We start from the raw sequence: 20,676 nt of genomic DNA, 5'->3' as shown, positions 1-20,676 counted from the left end.
CCCGAGTATAAGCCGACCCCCCAAATTAGAGGCCAGAAAAGGGAATTTCTTATTGACCCGCATATAAGCCGAGGGGCAACTGCAGAGAGGCTGCCCAGGGCCCCTCCCGGCGGGAGAAAATGGCAGCGGGGGCCTGGGGGGGGGCAGGGCAGCTTCTCTGCGGCTGCAGAGAGGCTGCCCAAGACCCCTCCCGGCGGGAGAAAATGGCGGCGGGGGCCTGGGGGGGCCAGGGCAGCTTCTCTGCGGCTGCAGAGAGGCTGCCCAGGGCCCCTCCCGGCGGGAGAAAATGGCGGCGGGGGCCTGGGGGGGCCAGGGCAGCTTCTCTGTGGCTGCAGAGAGGCTGCCCAAGACCCCTCCCGGCGGGAGAAAATGGCGGTGGCTCGGCAGCGGTGGTAAGTTCCCTCCTCCCTCCTTCCCCCCTCCCTCCTTCTCCCTTCTACCGTATTGACCCGTGTATAAGCCGAGGCCGGCTTTTTCAGCCCTTTTTTTGGGCTGAAAAACTCGGCTTATACACGAGTATATACGGTAGCTCACAAAACGTCACAGACTAGACAGCCATGCTTTACTTTTAACAAACCACGATGTATTCATTCTGTGTGATGAGGATAGCTAATCGTATTAATAAACAGGGTGCTGCCAGTATACAAATAACCTTGCCATAACAATAAGCACAGTGACTCAGAACGGCTGGTAGCCATAATATAATACCACTCATCATTATAAAACTATCACCTACAAGAATAATTTACACCAGAGGGTTTCAGAGTTCATACTTTCAGAGTACCCTTTCTGTGTTGACTTGCATAGCAAGAACTCTACGTGCACAGGGCAGCAGATTCTGAGGCATGCTGTAGTAAACACTTCACTGACATGGGGTGTTGGCCAAGCCTACTTGGCTTCACTGCCCATCCCCATACAACATGAGAATGAGACCTAGAACAACACTCAACACTATATTGTGTCGGCCTGTTATGGGAGAAGATTGGAAGGAGAGGGCTTTCAGATAAGTCTGTAGGTGATTAATGACACCTTAAAACAGGAGTGTCGAAATAATTTGTTACGAGGGCCGGATATGACATAAATGTCACTGGGTCAGGCCAAATAACGATACTAAACATGCTTAAAACAATAACACTCTTAGGCCATTTATACAGGGTCAATTTTGATGCTCGCTCAAAGCTCTTTTTTAAAATGCGACCTTTAAAATGCCTATCCACAGTCCCGATGCAAAAGGAGAAATTCCACTCCCCCACACTTGCCTGCTCCTTCATTTGCATAGGCATTGGCAATGGTCGTTTACATAGCTAAGGCACGTTTGTGATTTTTCATGGTTCTTTCAGTAAATGCTTTGGTGAGGGGGCGGAGAAAACCCAAAAGGTCACATTAAAGGGGCTCTTAAGAAATGCAGTCACTTTCTGAATGACGGTTCAGCATGAAAAACTCAAAAAAATATGCGGGGCACAGATCAGGAGCGGGGAGGGGGGAGTGGCTACCTCAGCTGCTTCAGAGGATAAGAGCTCTCAAGTGGCCGGATCTGGCCCTCGGGCCGTATGTTTGACACCCTTGCCTTAACAGCTTCTGCTGAACCCAGGCTTCCCCAGACGCAGCATCAAATTGTCTGGCTTTATTCAACCATTTGGCAATGGCGCTTGAGGGAGCGCTTCCCCCACAGGAACCTGTGCCCCCACCTCAGGCTCTCTCACTCTCGTCTAGATCGGAACCCTCTTTAAAATTTGCCTGGATGCAACCTGGGTTCATTCCTTTACAGAAGCGGCCCTCTGGAACAGTTTGGCAGAAGAAGTGAAGTTGACCTGAGAGGGGATATGATAACCATCTTCAAGTACTTGAAGGGCTGTCATATAGAGGATGGTGACGAGTTTCTGTTGCCCCAGAAGGTCGGACCAGAACCAACTGGTTGAAATTAAATGAAAAGAGTTTCCGTCTAGACATTAGGAAGAACTTTCTAATAGTTAGAGTGGTTCCTCAGTGGAACAGGCTTCCTCGGGAGGTGGTAAGCCTCCTTCCCTGGAGTTTATAAGCAGAGGCTAGATGGCCATCTGTCAGCAATGCTGATTCTATGACCTTAGGCAGATGATGAGAGGGAGGGCATCTTGGGCATCTTCTGGGCATGGAGTAGGGGTCACTGGGGGTGTGGGGGGAGATAGTTGTGAATTTCCTGCATTGTGCAGGGCGTTGGACTAGATTACCCTGGTGGTCCCTTCCAACTCTATGATTCTATGACCTCTACTTTGGCCTAGTTCCACAGGGCAGACGATGGATTTTATTTATGGATAAGCTTGGGGGTGGGCTGTTACTGGCATTTTAAAATTTGTGTAACTTTTGATTTCTATGTCTGGTTGTTAGTTTTGGCTGGCTTTGTAAGCCACTTTGGTTTGGTGTCTAAGGCCAAGAAAGGCAGTGCAAAAACATTAAAAAATAAACAAACAAACAAATACAGCATTAAATAGAATAGGAGAACAAGAGATGTGTTTTGTACCTCACCAAACGGAGTATAGAATTGCACGAGATTTACGTCTTTATCTTGAGCAGGTACTTTCTGGAAGCCGGCAACAGCCAGCACATTCCCACAGTGGTTCCACTGGATACTCACGACATTCATGGCAGTGTCAATTAAGACAGGATCTGTTCGTTATGAATTTTAAAAGAAGAAGTGATAAAAGGAGCACGTAAAGAAAAAGCGAATGAAGAATGACTCCCGCTGAACTCCAAGCAACTGAATTCATAGCAGTTGTTTTTTCTTTTTTTTTTTAAAGAGGCATTATAAACAAGTTCTACTTACTCTGATCATTCTCATGTCTCATTATCTGGCATCTTCCATTGTCAAAGCAAATAGCAAGGCAAGGACAATCTGGCTCAACATAGCCCTCTGTGCCAGGGTACCAATGTATTCCAGCAATGCTGAATGCTCCCGTTACATTTACCAAACAGTTCATTTTCATCTTCATCTAAAATATTAATTTAATATACATATACAAACAATGAGGAAGAAGAAGAGTTGATTTTATACCCCCCTTTTCTCTACCTTTAAGGAGTCTCAAAGCGGCTTACAATTGCCTTCCCTTCCCCTCCCTTACAACAGGCACCTTGTGAGGTAGGTGGGGCTGAGAGAGTTTGGAGAGAACTGTGCCTAGCCCAAGATCACCCAGCTTCAAGTGGAGGAGTGGGGAAACAAACCTGGCTCACCAGATTAAGAGTCCACCTCTCATATGGAGGAGTGGTGAATCAAACCCGGTTCTCCAGATTAGAGTCCACCGCTCTTAAGCACTACACCACGCTGGCCTAATACATTTAACAACCTTGAATCTAAATAAATGGAACAAATTTAACAAAAGGCGCAGAAACCCAGCCCAGTCCTAATGCACATTTACTCCAAAGCACATTGTATGAAACTGGAATAACTCCTAAGGCTTAAAAAAGTTTTTTTTAAATGTGCCATTGAGTCATGACTCATGGCTACCCCAACCATGGGGTTTTCAAGGCAAGAGGTGAGCTGAGGTGGTTTGCCATTGCTTTCCCCCATGCAGCAACCTCAGTCCTCCTCAGTGGTCTCTCATCCAAGTACTGACCATGACTGACCATGCTTAACTCCCAGGCCCCGACAAGCTCGGTGTCAAATCGTGCTAAGTCAGGTGCCCGCAAAACTGCCCTACAAAAGAGGCAATATCAGCTTAAACTTTTATATTTACATCAAACTAGTATTTAAAAACACAAGAAAAGCCATGCTGGATCAGACCAAGGCCCATCAAGTTCAGCAGTCTGTTCCCACAGTGGCCAACCAGGTGCCTCTCGGAAGCCCACAAACAAGACGACTGCAGCAGCATCCCGCCTGTGTACCACAGCATGAAAAGTGAGGTACATGGACGTTTTTTACTTACACAAAATGTCTTTACAAAAACAAAACAAAACAAGAAGTAATAAAAAACAGACTCTGGCTGCAATCCACAAATCAATTAAATCACGGTACTTGCATTTAATCCAATTTAATGCCACTGATCTCAGTTAAATCAGCTTCTCTAGTTGCTTTCATTTGTGCCTCTGTATTTGTGCTCCACTATACACTGTAGGAGCCCTGTGGCACAGAGTGGTAAGCTGCAGTACTGCAGTCCAAGCTCTGCTCACGACCTGAGTTCGATCCCAACGGAAGTTGGTTTCAGGTAGCCGGCTCAAGGTAGACAGCCTTATATCCTTCCGAGGTCGGTAAAATGAGTACCCAGCTTGTTGGGGGTAAGGGAAGACGACTGGGGAAGGCAATAGCAAACCACCCCGTAAGCATAGTCTGCCTAGAAAATGTCGGTATGTGACGTCACCCCATGGGTCAAGAATGACCCGGTGCTTGCACAGGGGACCTTTGCCTTTACCTTTTACACACTGTAACATGGAAATGTTTTCAACCCCTGTGGCAGCTGCAGGATAATTTTTAAGCACTGTCATCACAGAAGAACAAAGCAGCAACACATTTAATGCTGCAGGAGTGCTGGCTAGCCAGAAATGTGTAAGAAAATATTCCTAACAAGAATGACGGAGTTGTGAACTCGCCCCATAGTAGCTTAAAGGGAGTACCTGGCTCATAACCTGAACATACCATAAAATTCCCTTGATTATCATATATGTGAATTTCTCCATTTGCCATTCCAAACAGTAGAGTTTTGCTGTCTGGAGACCATGCAACATGGCTTAGTTGTGTACCTTTTAAATCTTTCCCCCAAATACGATTCCCTGTTAACAGAAAACATATTCAACACAGACTGCAACTAAAAAATAAAATTTAAAATACTGCAGAAGCAATACTGCAAAGTCGAAGAGCTCCAAGATGACTTCTGGAGGCATTTTAACCTATCCATCTTAGCAATGGATGATCCCCCTTCAATCTCAAGTCATAATTCAGTTGCCAGTTATGAGCACCACTGTTGAATGCTTGGAAAAATGTGAACTTTTGACTGGAACCTCTAATTGGCTCACAATGTAAAACAAGATTTTGCACATGCATAGAAAGCGGTGTTTGTTTAAATACATTTCTGTTCTAATCACAAAGAGCTCACCAAAACCTAAGCAAACCCCCCAAAGCAGGACATCTCCTAATTTAAAATGCTGTGCATTACCATTCCTTAATCATTTCATTCTCAGAAGCAGCAATGAATTCATTTTTCTTAAGTGAACTTAAGTTCATTTTATTAACTTTAATCTGAATGTGTAAAAATATATGGTAAATGTTTTAAAAAGCCGTGCATAAAATACATTCCATTTTTCTGTGGTAAGATATCTCCAAAATATTTTTTTTCAGGGAGCCGCAATTCTACCACAGATTATCAGAGCTGATTGTTGGGTCCTGATGGAATGTCTGTGGATCACCGTTCAATATAAAAGTACCAGTTTCCTAAAACCTCCAAGATACTGCAGGTGTTAATACAATTGATAGCTTACCATCCACAGAACCAACAATCACCGCACCATCTTCATATACTATGCAAATTTTCTGTCCATCGGCATTCCAGCTCATGCTTCGGACAACAGATTTATTTCTATTGTTAATCATCTCCTCGTACCAAGCACCTGAAGCCAAAGAACAAAAATTCAGCCACACCTTTAAGATACTTATTCTTCATCTGAACTACATGGGAAGTAAAACAAAATTGGAATTATTTGAGAAAAATGCATTTTAACTCATTAAACCCCCCTCTGTTAGACTGATCCACTAAGCCAGGGGTGGGGAACGTCAGGCCCAGGGGCCGTTTAAGGCCCGCGAAGTCATTTGGTCTGGCCCTTCATGGGTCCTGTCAGATCTCTAGCTCAGAAGGATCTAAGACTGGCGATCCGCCCCCTCCCACTGACAGGAATACCCTCTTTTCAAGGCGGATGTGAGTTTGTTTTGCCGAGAAAAGGAACCTTTTTCCCCCTTGCAGAAGAGTCGTTAGCTATGGAACTGCTAGGACCGCCCAAGAAACTGTGTTAACCCTTTCCCATCTGGGCCATGGAGAAACGTATTCCCTCTGTACTACAAGAGGTCTGGGGGCAGAAGCGGTGACAATGGAGGGGTTAAAGGAGGCAGGGTGTCAAGACTGATCTGGCCTGAGAACGGAGTGTTGTGATTCAGCCAGGTGCTAGGCCAAGGTCGCAACTGTTATGTTAATGTCGCAAGAGATGTGTGTGTAGTCTAACTTCCGTGAGAACTGAATGGTTGCCCTAGCAACTAGGGGTGGCCTGACTTTGTAGCCTTTCTTCTTTATATACGATCCTCTGTAGCCTGCATCCCCATTAGAGTCCTTATGTAAGCTCTGCGTTTGTTGACAAACCCATAAACAGACTCCGTAGGCAGGAAATCCTAAGAAAGCTGGTTTATTTGAAAATTCAACAATTTGCAGAAGCCATGAAACTTAGAAGGACTCTAATGGGGATGCAGGCTACAGAGGATCGTATATAAAGAAGAAAGGCTACAAAGTCAGGCCACCCCTAGTTGCTAGGGCAACCATTCAGTTCTCACGGAAGTTAGACTACACACACATCTCTTGAGACATTAGCATAACAGTTGCGACCTGGGTTAGCACCTAGCTGAACCACAACACTCCATTCTCAGGCCAGATCAATCCTGACACAGGGCCAGAATGTGCGGGGGAGGGGAGTCCTTAGCTAGTGTGTCCTCATTTCATCCCTGCAGGCGGAGGTAGCAGGAACCGGCTGTAGAATCCTGCCCCGACCATGCGGAGCAGGAGTAACTCTGGCGTGCAGGTGGACGGCTACGCCTGGCTGATGCAACAGACCAGGTGGGTGAGTGGGCCACTGGTTGGATGCCTGCCTGCTTGCCCACACCGGGCGGGGGGTGTCATCTGGGGCAGCTGCCTGCTTGGGGCTTCGTTGGCTAATTTTTAAGTTGATAATTTTGTATGGCCTGCGAATGATGTTATAAATATCCAAATGGCCCTTGGTGGAAAAAAGGCTCCCTACCTCTGCACTAAGCATTCCTTTTTTTGTAAATTTTATTTTTCAACACAACACTTACAAACATATGAAAATACACATATAAACATTACCAATACTATTGTTACATTATATTGGAGCTTACTTTGAAATTACGTTTCAATTATTATTTATTCTTTGACTTGCACTCCTCCATATTCTAACTATATTTTCACATCTGATAAATACATTTACTAATCCACTGAGCACTCCTGACAGTCTATGCGCTCTCATTTGTGATCATCATTTTCTGGTACGATTGTGATAACAAACATTTAAGAACAATCAATCTTGTCTGCCAGGCTCATATAGCCCTGGCCTGGAATAAATCAAGATAAGACAGTCCTCAAGCCTACATTTCCAAGGGAGGGAATAATGGTAGTGCTGCACAGGGGTATTGTTTTCCTGTTTTTAGACTTCTCCATAAATAGTTTTTGAAAGAGGTCACCACTGTGTATAAACTGTTATGGTTACACAATGCTCGATACAAATTATAAAAAATATCTATACTCTGGCAAACTAAGAGCTTCTGTGTAGACCTCATTCTAAGTCACTTGCTGTGGGGAGAAATATGAAATGAGCGTGTCTTACATGAACACATGAAGCTGCCTTATACTGAGCCAGACTCTTGGCCCATCAGAGTCAGTATCGTCTACTCAGACCAGCAGTGGCTTCCCAGGGTCTCAGGCAGAGGTCTTTCACATCACCTACCTGCCTAGTCCCTTTAACTGGAGTTGCCGGGGATTGAACCTGGGACCTTCTGCATGCCAAGCAGATGCTCTACCACTGAGCCACAGTATCCCCTTGCAGCCACCCCTTGTGACAGTTCCTAGCCAGGTAGTGACTAAGAATGTTCATGAACTTGGTAAGTGCTTGCCGTAAACCGTCAGCATAAGTGCCCAGATGCAAAAGAAGACGAAACAAGCTGTTAGTGGGAAGAAGTGTGAAAAACGAGGAGAAACTGGAGTCGGCCTCTATAAAGCACATTTTAAAAATAAAAGAAGAAACACTTTACAGTTATCAAAGCCATTTGAGATATCACAGTTATCTGAGCCCGGCCTTGCCTGGGAGGAGAGTGGGGTGTAAATCAAATAAATAAATAAAATGAATTATGAGATAACTGATCTTGGAAAAATTGCTTACCTTTATATAGCATCCACACAATGATGAGTCCATTTTGATCACTAGTAGTTAATTTCTGAAACTGTTCATTCCAAGTTACTACCTGCACAGAACCTAAATGTTACAGAATATTAGATGTTGTTGGATCACAGCAATAAAAATAATTATGTTACACTTCCTACATTTGATTGGGTTCAGTTGACCCTCACATACCCAACATCTCATCCTCAATGAGGAAGAGGGGAGAGGGGAGAAAGGTGAGCTGGCAGTGGAAAGGGGGAAGCCAGACCCATGCTGGTGGGATGGGGCAAGAGCCTGTGTGGGGAAACCTGAGCTGGCAGCAGGGGGAGACAGGAAAGATGGAGCCACAGACAACAGTGTATTGTGGAAGGAAAAAAAATGTTGTTAGTCCCTGCACACACACACACTCGTTCACACATGCTGTACCCAATAGCTTTAATAACAGCTAAATTTTCACAAGAATATTCCAGTGTTTATTTATTGCTTATGTTTTTCAGTGTTTTCTTTCAAAAGTATCTCAGTCATCATAAAAAATATTTAGTGGGTTTATCTAGTTTGCAGATATGTTTTGAATTTCATTAGTATGTAACTGTACATCATTATTCAGCAGTTTTACTCTAATCCATGAGTATTTTTTTCTAATAAACGATTTACTGAATTTTGATTTGAAACAACATGCAGTCAAAACGAACAATAACAATAATTTGACAACACCCTCCCTCGCACCCAAACTTAAAAATAACCACCCAGCTTTGAGTAAATGTAATCCTTTATAGTGAATGTGTTCAAGTCATTCAACTGGATGAACAGTTACATCATTAATATATTTTTAATCAAAACATTTGAAAAATGGATTCCAGATCTTTCAAACATTTGCAAATCTTTTCTTTGGCAATCAGAAGACAAATTTAACATTTCCACCATTCAGGCTAGGATTTTCAGGCAGGGCTTGGCTTTCCAAGCTCATGTTGCTAGATGTTTGGCAACAAATGGAGTATATACTGCTAATCAAATTCAAAATTCATGTTATTGCAGAATTCACATTTTAGCCAGATTTCACTATTTAATGGAAGAGAAAGCAGCAAGTTTAGATTTAGGCATAATTTCAGCTCAGGATCTTGCTGTGTAATTGAAACTCCACACTGAAACTAGATGCTCAGAGAAACACTGTTAGAATTTATGCCTTACACTGATATAACAAAACTTACACATTCATGGATTGCCCTGGGCTTTTGTTAAAGGGAAATTCTTGTTTTTGAAAATCAAATTGTGTGAAATATGGTAAAAGTGAGGCACATGTCACGCACATGTAATGGCTCTGTAAGATCTTGGGAAATTTTTTGATCCAAGATAGCTAAGCAAATTAATTTTACGAAGAATTCTTCTTGCTACTTTGACTTCACAAACTTAATACTTATTGTCTGTAATCCAATCGTACAGGAACTGACAGCTTCTCAGCAAGCTTGCTTCCAGCAAGTAACTGATTGATAGCGACTCTTACCACTGTGACCTTCAAGTGTCTGATTCATTGAGAGATTGCTTGGTGTTGCAAGTCCCTTTGATTTGTTATCATCTACAATCAAAAAGATTTTAAAAATTTAAACAATCACAATATGTTTCAATTGTACATTTTGTTACATACAGCAGACTGTCACCATTCGCAGGGGATACATTCTTAGGATACATCCTTGGGATCACCATAAATGGCAAAATCCATGAATACCGGTGCACGCGGCGGGGGGCTGGGAGACAAAAAACAGTCTGGGAAAGGCCTTTCCAACTTTTCTGCTACAGCTCTCCCCCACCACATAGTCAGAGCAAAGTTGTGTGTGGTGCCTTGTTTGGCTCACGCACCGCCACTGGGCTGGCTGGCTGAGGTGGCTGCTGTCACCCAGGCAATTTGCTTTAGTGTGTGAAAGTAGGCTGCAGCTGCATGAGCTGTCTGGTGCTGGTGGCTGCCACCACTGGCCCCAGCCTATGTTGCTTGTGAAGCAGCCACCGATACCAAGGCCAGGGATTTCGGGTTGTGGTGTCTGCTGCACGAGTTAGTGAGGCCCAGCAGCCTCGAGAGTCCTCCAGGGCAGGCCCAGTGGTGGGACTCGGCTGTACAAACCATCCAGCAGTGGTTGCTTGAGTTGAGGAGATCATGTGGAGGCAGGGAGCAGAGTCAGCATGCTCATCCCTGCTCTCTCTCTTTCTTGCATTGACTGAGTGCACAGAGGGGGAGGGGTCATGCACTTGGGCTGCAGAATGCAAGTAAGTGAAACCACAAGTCATATATCCACAAAGGGTAAGGGTCTGTAATGCAATATTTTCCTTTGGTGTTTTCCTTAGTAAAATAAAAGTAAATAAAAATTTTAACCTCATATCCAACAGCGCTGAATAACATTTAATTTAACAACTCAATTTAATTTAACAACAACCATTTAATCAACAACTCAGCCCTATGCACTTGTACTCAGAAGTCTCACTGTGTTGTGGGACTTCTTTACTGATCATTGTAAACTGGATCAGGCTGCATGATTTTTACCATATGTGCATTTGAAATCTAGCCCATTCCCCCATTAGAACTGAAAGAGGTTTGTGAAAAATGAATCCTACAAAGGAAAAATAACATTGCTAATAATATACTAATGACAACAGTTTGTCTCTGAGTTAGGACAGACTTACACCTTAAGTTCTGTGATACTTTAAAAATATTAACAGTGTCTTTTGCCCTGGTGTGGGCATACACCCAAATACCAATATAATTGGTATATTGCTGCGCCAAATACCAATATAATTGAATAGTGTCAGTGACCCACAAACAAAAGCGTAAAGGGAAAGGTCCAGAAGCCAAGGGCACATTGGACATAGGAACCATATAGCAAATGATAGCAGCTGTATGCCACAGTTAAAATTGACCATTTGACTGGCAAAAAAAGATTTTGTTAATTGACCTATCAAATATTTTTAAAACCACAACTTTATTAGAAAAACAAAAAAGACACTTTAATCATCAACTGGTTTGATACTTATGTTACTTATGAAAACAAATAAGTTAACTGTTAACACAAATAATTTAATGAATTATTGTATAATGTATAATGAATTATTGTAAACTTTAAACAATCTTGCTGTTTCAATTTTTCAAACAATGACAATATAGAAATAAAAATATAAATTAATTAAAAAATCAGTTCTTAAAAAGCAATTGTGTTAAGAAGACAGCTAACCAATTCTTCCTGTGAAGAGATGTTCCGTTTTTAGAAGATGTCCAGTAGATGAACATTTGCTACTCTATGTCTGCCTACAGAGTGAGGAGATAAAGGATACCAAGCAAGCAAGAAGACACATAAACAATGGTGTTCTTGGCTTCATGGAAAAGTTGATTAGTCAGGTAAAGGGTTCTCAACTGGTAGCATTTGACTGGTAAACGAGCCAACCTTACCCAAGAAGGCAATTAGTCTGCCCAGATGCAAGTGTTCCAAGACCTACTATTAGGAATAGATATCACATACCTGTTTTTGTCTCTAATTGTAAAACTTTGAGTAAACCATCTTCACCACCACAGGCTATAAAGCCCTGGTCTTTACTCCAGGAAATACATCTTAGTCTAACGTTACCAGGAATTGCAATCTGAAAGAAACACATTTTGCAAGAAAACAAAAACTAAGTTAAAACTAAGTTGGAGTTTGCTGCATATGGATGGGGTTTTTTTTAGTTTAGAAACACCTATCAGATGGCACTATTGCTTCCATGAATGTATACAGGGTTTTACAGACTAATTTAACCAAAAGTCCCCAATGAGTTCACAAAATAGTCAACAGACCATCTCCTTTCAAACTATACAGCTAAATTAATAAAAAGATTCCATAGAAATACACAGATTAAAGAAGGAGAGAAGGAAATCTAATACAGTAAATATGTAACTACAAAAAGCTGAACAAGCATCTTGTGTGTGACATTACATCTAAAAATTCTGCTGTAATATGGAAGCTGCATGTGGAGGAACGGGGAATCCAATCTGGTTCTCCAGATTAGAGCCCACCTCTCATGTGGAGCAGTGGGTTATCAAACTCGGTTCTCCAGATATATACAAATTTTCTGTGGGTAAATGTTACCTTTACAATTCCTTAGGGGATTATTTACAAGACCACAACTTGATTCATGCGTAATGCAAAACCCTGGTTTATTTTAATTATGACTGGTTTATGAAATCTGGATTCAGCTTGCAGATGGTCATTCAAATCCTACACATGAAGCTGCCTTCTACTGAATCAGACCCTCCGTCCACCGAAGTCAGTATTGTCTACTCAGACCAGCAGAGGCTCTCCGGGGTCTCAGGCAGGGGTTTTCCACATCACCTACTTGCTTATAGCCCCTTTAACTGGAGATGCCGGGGATTGAACCTGGGACCTTCTGCACGCCAAGCAGATGCTCTACCACTGAGCCACAGCCCTTCACCCTTGTTGGCCTCCGTTTCAAGATGCCATCCTAACCCTTACCTAGGGATTCATTCGTTTCTTTATTTGCAAGTCCCATTAAACAAGGTGGGGGGGGGTCTACTCCGAGGAAACAACACGCACAGGGGGATGAGGCACGGTGAGAAGCTTTGGTCCGAGGAGGCTCCACGTGGGTAAGAGCTAGTGACCGACGCTGCCAGCCTACGTGGCCTTCCGACGAGACGAATCATGGCCCATCCAGACGTTCGCCGGGAGTTCCGCGTTCGGAGCGCTTTTTCAGACACGTGCGCCTGGACAGGGAAGCGTTAAAACCGTTGGGGACCTCCGAACGCGGATCTCCCCGTTCACGTCTGGACCGGCGGGACCGCGACCGCGCTCTGCGTTCCAGACCGGTTTCCCGCCCCGCCACGCCCGCCGGCGGCTCGGACGGAGGCCTCCTCACCTTTTTGCTCAGGTAAATAAACATCCTGCTCAGGGGACGTTTTCGTTTTGCGTCCCGCACAGGCCTCAAAACGGACGCCTCACTTCCAGGGGCCCGGCGCCGTCGTTGCCATGACAACGGAGCCCGGCTTCCTTGGCAACCACCGCCACCGGAAAAGGAACGCGGAGAAGAATCCCGAGAGGGCGGAAATTCCCCTGCTACTCTCTCTTGTACGCATGCGCGGTCGTCTCTCTCTCTCTCTCTCTCTCCTCTCTCTCTTCTACGCATGCGCGGTCTTCTTGTTTCAGAGGTTTGGGTGCGTCGCTTCGATGCGCTTCTCCTCTTCCCCTGCGCGCAAGAGTGAGCAGCTCCTCCTTCATTCTTTTTCTGCAGTGGCTCCCCCAGCAATTACAACTTATGACAATTGCAATTTTTTTGCCATTGAACTCCCTTTAAAGCAGTGGTTGCCAACCTTTTTTTGACCAGGGACCACTAGGACTTTTTTGTTCGGTGCAGGGACCCCAAGGTTCCAAATAAAAATTCTAGAATTTGAAAATAAACTTTAATCATAACTGTTAGTTAAACAATAAACTTAGAATAATATTTGATATACATATTTTATAATAGAGAACTTTTAATTGAAAATATTAATTTATTATGGGTTTATAAGTTTGTTTTGCGGAGCTTAATTTAGCTCTCGCGGACCCCTGGGGCTCCACGGACCCCCGGTTGGGAACCAGTGCTTTAAAGTGACAACAATAGCCCCTGCCTATCTTCTTTATAGCTTTATTTCACAAAAGCTATGCTTGAATCGAAACTTGTTAGTCTTTTAAGATGTCTTTGTATGCAGAAGAGTAACATGGTCATCATTACCAAATACTTAAATCCAGAGAAGACCTGTGAACAGACAAGACAGATCTTTCTGCAAACCTGAAAAACACCCCAGGTTTGCAGAAAATGTGAAAAGAAGAAGAAAAAAACACACACACCAGGGAAAGGTGTTTTTTTTAAAGCCAAAAATGATAAAAGGAGTGCATGTAGCTTAAAGAAACAGTGTCCCTCAGTGGCCATGCAACAGAGAAAAAGTCTTACGCCTACAACAATTATTTATATCAGTGGACCCCCAAGTAACTCCTTTTAAATCAGCAAGACTGCTCCATGAGCAAACTCTAGACCAGTGGTTCCCAACCTTTTTTTGACCAGGGACCACTAGGACTTTTTGGTTCGGTGCAGGGACCCCAAGGTCCAAAATAAAAATTCCGAGAATTTGAAAAGAAACTTTAATCATAACTGTTAGTTAAACATTAAACTTAGAATAATATTTGAATATGTTTTTTTTATGATAGAGAACTTTTAATTGAAAATATTAATTTATTATGGGTTTAGAACTTTGTTTCATGGACCTTAATTTAGTTCTCGCGGACCCCTGGGGGTCCATGGACCCCCGGTTGGGAACCAGTGCTCTAGACCAAACAGTTGTATGGAAATACATGCCTATATTTTTCTCAGCCTATTCATATGCAGATGTAAATTATTCAGTGTTTGATTGCTTGCAGCCATCAAATGTAAAATGCAGAAATTCAAATCTATTAATATCCCCTGACACAAAGCTATGGAATCATTTATACCATGGTAGAGGTTGCTTTGTTTCAGCCAATGCTGAAAATGATTTTGTTAAATGTGTTTGTTCAGGTGCCATTGGAGGAACACTTTACTATAATACCTTCTATTACCCCATGAGCAGGTGTCTTGGATCAGATATTAAGTGCAAAGCTGGGATCCTTTGAGTGAGTGAGAGAGAGAGAGAGAGAGAGAGAGAGCATCCTGTTTTGTTTTATTTCCTAAAATTGTTCTCTACCAAAGTGGGATTAGTAAATTAGAGTATCTGCCTTTAATCTGGGAGCTGAAGGAAATGAAGCAGTGTAGCACTTAAATCAATCAATTCAATTTATTATGGTCATTTGGCCAGCATTATAAAAATACAAGAAGGTCAAGACAAATTTAAAAACAAACCTTATGACCATTATTGAAATAAATAAATTAGAATTAAAAAGTTACAGCTGTAATTTCCGAACCCTGCATATCAACATGCAGTATCTAGCGACCTTGATCGACACCTGGGGATTATTTCCTGCTAACAAGTGATCCACTTTAGTTTTGTCCGTTTCTCCAGAGAGTTTTTCTAGCAAAGGATTAATCATTTTAATTCTAGCCTCCCTGTAGAAGATACACCGTAGGAGCATACGATCGATCGTTTCCACCTCATGGAGCAGGAATGGGCACTTTCTTTCTATAAAAGGGATCTTCTTAAATTTGCCTTCAAGAACCGCAGAGGGGAGTGCCGCACACCTGGCAAGGGTGAACGCTCTCTTGATGTTATTGGAGTCCAATGTGGCCAAATAGGCCGCTGGGGTGACCACATATTTGGCACTCTGTGGGCATATGAAATCTGGTGTTCTAGATACATCAGCTTGATGCTCAGTGTCTTTGATCCAGCCTGATCAGCTGTTTTGCTTAGGAGTGTAGCCCTTCAAAGAGAGACAATGCTTGGGGGGAAAATGTGAGCGCAACCCCACCCCCCAATCCTAAGGTAATAACAGTCTCAGTTAATTACATTCACCCTTCTGGAAAAATAACAAGATCTGCCTTATCGGTTAGGATCGGATACATCAACCCATCAATCTCTGATATATTGTCGAAGGCTTTCACGGTCAGAGTTCATTGGTTCTTGTAGGTTATGCGGGCTGTGTGACCGTGGTCTTGGTATTTTCTTTCCTGACGTTTCGCCAGCAGGTGTGGCAGGCATCTTCAGAGGAGTAACACTGAAGGACAGTGTCTCTGTGTCAAGTGTGTAGGAAGAGTAATATATAGTCAGAAAAGGGTTGGGTTTGAGCTGAATCATTGTCCTGCAAAAAGTATCAAAGGTAATGTGCTAATCATTGTCCTGTAAGTATCAAGATAATGTGCTAATGAGGGTGTTGTATGTTAATATGGAACCATAGTATCCTGAAGTGATCTGTTAATGTGTGAAATCCAAAGCTAATCTGCATGGCTATTGTGGACTGTAGTCTTTGTTACTCTGGAATGACTAACAAAGTCTGGAATGACCACCAGGAGTAGAGCCTGCAGCTTAATTTGACTCAACACGAGAAACCTTACCTGGCCCAGACATAGAAAGGATTGACAGATGGATAGCTCTTTCTCGATTCTTTGGGTGCTGGTGCCTGGCCATTCTTAGTTGGTGGAGTGATTTGTCTAGTTAATTCCGATAACGAATGAGACTCTGGCATGCTAACTAGTTATGCGAGTCCCAAGCTGTCAGCCATTGAGTATCATGGCTAGAACATCTTGCCTCAGAGGAGGACTCTTTTCACTGAAGGAAAGCACTATTGTTAGCAGAACAGATCCATGAGGTCCATCCTGATATCTCTGTAGAGTGAAACCAAACCTTCACAATCGTACTGAAAACATTTTCTTTTCTAAGGAAATAAATGTGTTATCATTTAATTTATACTTCAGCATAGAGTGAATAGATGCTGAACAATGATTGCTAAAGTGACATGCTTGACATTCCTTAGGTACTTTCCTTCCACGAACAATTGAGTTGAAAAAGTCCTGAGAGGTTACATAATTGACTGGTGTAACAATCTCTTTCAAGTGAATAAAATGAATAGGTCTACTTGGCTAAGGGCACCTAAAAACTACATAGATCAAAGTCATTGAGGTAGTAAATAATTCAGAAATGCTGATCTAGGGAATTTTGTACTTTATATATGCCACAGCTTTGTTGGAAATTTGGGGGGGGGGAATTCAGTGTGTAGAATTCTGTACAGTGTACCGAATGTTGAAGTACTGAATTTACTGGGAGGAGGAAGAAGAAAAAACCTAGGGTGCAGATGTCCAGAATTAGAAGACTTGACTGATGGCTCTATGTTGCACTCAACCTCTGCAGAGATGACAATTATCAAGTCATCTGAGAATAGAATAACAGAATCATAGGGTTATAGAATCATAGAGTTGGAAGGGACCACCAGGGTCTAATCCAACCCCCTTCACAATGCAGGAAATTCACAACTACCTCTTCCCACACATTCAGTGACCCCTACTCCATGCCCAGAAGATGGCAAAAAACCCTCCAGGATCCCTGACCAGTCTGGCCTGGAGAAAAATTGCTTCCTGACCCCAAAATGGCAATCGGCATGTAAGAAAGGACCACGAGAGCCTTGATGTAACCCTTCTTGCCCTCCCTCTCATAATCTGCCTAAGTTCACAGAATCAGCCTTGCTGCCCGATGGCCATCTAACCTCTGCTTAAAAACTACTAAAGAAGAGCCCACTACCTCCCGAGGAAGACTTGTGCACACATAACACTGTTTCCCAAATTCTTGGCTATACTACGGTTGTTCATGTGATGCTACCCAGCCTGCTAAAGTCAAACATTCTCCTCCTGGGCTATCCTGTCAAAATGTGGAGCTGTAACGGTACATATAAAACCACCAGTATGAATTGTTATAAAAATAATCAACCCTGTTAATGATCTATTTATATAGATGACCAATAGACCATACACGTTTCGGCCTCTTAGGCCTTCCTCAGTGGTCAAATTATACAAAGCATGAAAATTAAAAAGCACATCTGGAAGTCCAATTTACAAGGTGTTATATCAGAAATATATAAACATAATATCCTCTGTGGCTAGGAGTAAATTAATAACCTCAATCAGGGGTCTTTCAGCATTGTAATTTGCTAACACAAGTATCTGGTACAAAAAGTTTTATTTTTCCAGATGTATTGTGACATCAAAAAGTAACAAAATATATTTTGAAAGACCCATGATTGGGGTCATTAATTTATTATTATTAATTGGTCATTTATTAATTCACCAATTATTATTAATTGGTCATTTCTATATGTATATCATCAACAGTGCTGATTATTTTTATAACAGTTCACACTGGTGGTTTTATGTGTAGCCTGTATTCCAGGCCCAGTGTTTTTATCTATTGCACACCAAATAAATATATTATTTTATAAGAATTTTTAATTTCCAGCTCAACCCTTAGGTTCCCTGCACTTTTCTGGTTGAGTTCTTTCCCCCTTTTTTGGTTGTTTGTTTGGATTAGGGAGTGAGGTTACACATGACTCTAATAATGACTCTTCTACATTTCAGGCAGAAGCACTGTTTACCAGGATGTCTTTTAAACTGATCGTCCTGATTCAAAATATTTTCTTGCATGCACATATCTTTTAGTCATACAATGAAGATCCTTGTGCTGTGGTGGCAGCTGCGCCCAAAGCAACATTAAAAAAATCTCCACTGGCCAATCAGAAGCCCTGTTGGGCAAAGCTCCATTTGGCCCCTCCCACTGTCTTAAAACACTTGGTGGGCTACAGGAAAGGTGTTGGCGAGTGCCACGGCACCCATAGGCACCATGTTGGGGCCCCCTGAGATATAGCATCCTCATGATGGAAGCTGCAGTCATTATTTTCATCACACTTTGGGATAGCATTCTCGAGTTTTGTCATCTTGTTTAATGCTACTTTAAAAGAGCTGATTTGAGAAAAATTGTTCCTTAACTCCTTTGTAGATGTCAGAAGGGTTCAACTGGAGCACCCTTACATTCTGGGGAGGAAAAAAATCCAGTTCAAATAATTGAGTAAAAATATCCAGCAAATGTGTGTTCCCCCTTGTTTTTTATGATGAAACATCAAAATGAGTAATAATGATGTTAGGAGTGTGAAGTGATGCATTAATCAGATTCTTGACTATGAGCCTTCGTTTCACCTTGTTTAAATGGGATCAGGGTGAGCAAAAGACAATCGTGCTAGAAGGGGAGAATGAAATAATTTGAGCCGAGACAGATGAAATTGCCCAAGATAGCAGAGGAAAGGAATAGAGATAGAAGTAATCACAGGTAATAGGTTTACTGAACCAACTGTAATGTTAAAAATCTCATGTATTCAAACCAAGCATCAGTTTTTGTTATTTTTCTATTCTCCCCTCTCCTAGCCCTCTATGTACAGCAAACTTTTAAAAATATAGATTTAGCATTAGATTTTAATGTTACAGAGTACAAAAATGGAAATAGCCTAGAAATAATCTGAACTTTGGCTTTCTCTAACTCATATACAAGGCACAGAATAGCAAAAGAGACCAGCATTACCTCATGACAGGTATTTATTCTAGTTCAGCTCTAAACTCAATTATATTCACCTTCTTCATGATGACTCTGGTAAGTAGCAGTACATTTGTTTAACGGAAATGTATTTTACTTTTTCATGACAAAAATATGGTTTTTCCCTCTGCTGATTAGCTTCAGACCTAACCTTTGGTAAAATCCCTGAGCAGATGGCAAAGGAATATATTAGTTTGTTTAAATTAGTACTGTTGTTAAACAAATGAATTTGTCAGTATCCTGCTTACAAATCTACACTGACAAGCATAATGGAAAGAATATATGCATCCTTTTGGGCTATATATATTAGGGGAGCACATTTGGATATGCCAAACTTTTAACAAGTGCCATTTGACTGGAGCCGAAAAAGGCAAATCCAAAAAAGCCAAAGATTTTTGGCTTTTTTTTTCTTTTTGGCTTTTTAAGGAAGCCTATGGGGAATCTTTGCGCGGCTCTGGAGGTGTTTTTTAGTGTAGAGGCACCAAATTTGCAGTATAGCTGCCAGTGACTCTTGTTAGAAGAGCCCTTGAGTCCAATTTTATAGGGCCCCATTTTTTACTCCAGTTGGGCCCCCATAACGTTGGACCACTGACCTAATCTTTACCAAACTCGGGGGTTCTTCTAAGGAGATTCACCAGCAGCTACACTGAAATTTTGGTGCCTCTACCTTAAAAAAAAAAACAGTCTCCTAGAGCTCCGCAAAAATTCCCCATAGGCTTCAATGGAGGCATTCAATGGAGGCAAACCCCCATTATTGCCAATGGTGAGAAATCTTTTCTCTTCAGGATTCTCCGTTCTGACATAGGTTCATTGTAGCCTATGGAAAATCTTTGTGGGGCACTTGGGGGGTGGCTTTTTAAAAGGTAGAGGCTCCAAATTTGCAGCATAGCTGCTGGTGACTTTACTTACAAGAACCCCTGAGTTTGGTAAAGATTGGGTTGGGGTCCAATTTATTGGCCCCCATTTTTTCTCCATTTGGGAGCCAATAAAATTGGACCCCTTGACCAAATCTTTACCAAACTCAGGGGCTCTTGTTAGGAGGGTCACCAGCAGCTACGCTGCAAATTTGGTATCTCTGCCTTAAAAAACAGCGGGGGGCCCAGAGCCGTGGAAAGATTCACCATAGAATACAACTGAGCCAAAAAATTTTGAATATCCAAAAAAAGCCCCCCCCCCCAAAAAAACCCTATATCGGTAAAGGGATTCAGCACTTTACAGATTTACCAAAAAAAATTAGGTCTATTATACCAAATGTTTTTTGGTGCACACCCCTAATATATACATGTAAACCAGAGGTGGGGAAAGTCAGGCCCGGGGGCCGTTTAAGGCCCGCAAAATCATTTGGTCTGGCCCTTCGTGGGTCCTGGCAGATCTTTAGCTCAGAAGGATCTAAGACTGGTGATCCGCCCCCTCCCGTGGACAGGAATAGCCTCTATTCAAGGCGGATGTGAGTTTGTTTTGCTGAGAAAATGAACCTTTTTTCCTCCTTGCAGAAGAGTCGTTAGCTATGGAGCTGCTAG

General features: G+C 42.4%; 1 protein-coding gene across 2 annotated transcripts in view; it reads right to left on the bottom strand.

Moving 5' to 3' along the window:
- The window catches only part of WDR35 (WD repeat domain 35), a 42,798-nt gene extending 29,751 nt beyond the window's left edge, over nt 1-13,047 (bottom strand). For both annotated transcript variants that reach the window (XM_056856463.1, XM_056856464.1), the window contains exons 1-8: nt 13,003-13,047; nt 11,616-11,733; nt 9,617-9,688; nt 8,116-8,208; nt 5,443-5,571; nt 4,604-4,737; nt 2,801-2,966; nt 2,498-2,643 (exon numbers count right to left, since the gene is read on the bottom strand). In XM_056856463.1, coding sequence (XP_056712441.1) covers nt 2,498-2,643; nt 2,801-2,966; nt 4,604-4,737; nt 5,443-5,571; nt 8,116-8,208; nt 9,617-9,688; nt 11,616-11,733; nt 13,003-13,026 — 882 coding nt within the window. In that variant the 5' untranslated portion in view covers nt 13,027-13,047. The remainder of the gene's footprint in view (nt 1-2,497; nt 2,644-2,800; nt 2,967-4,603; nt 4,738-5,442; nt 5,572-8,115; nt 8,209-9,616; nt 9,689-11,615; nt 11,734-13,002) is intronic.
- Between the last annotated feature and the right edge of the window lie 7,629 nt (nt 13,048-20,676).

Source organism: Euleptes europaea, chromosome 10 (genome assembly GCF_029931775.1).
Source record: "Euleptes europaea isolate rEulEur1 chromosome 10, rEulEur1.hap1, whole genome shotgun sequence".
In the NCBI taxonomy this organism is placed as follows: Eukaryota; Metazoa; Chordata; class Lepidosauria; order Squamata; family Sphaerodactylidae; genus Euleptes; species Euleptes europaea.
The sequence above is the reverse complement of the archived record's forward strand: the minus strand, read 5'-3'. Positions and strand labels throughout refer to the sequence as shown.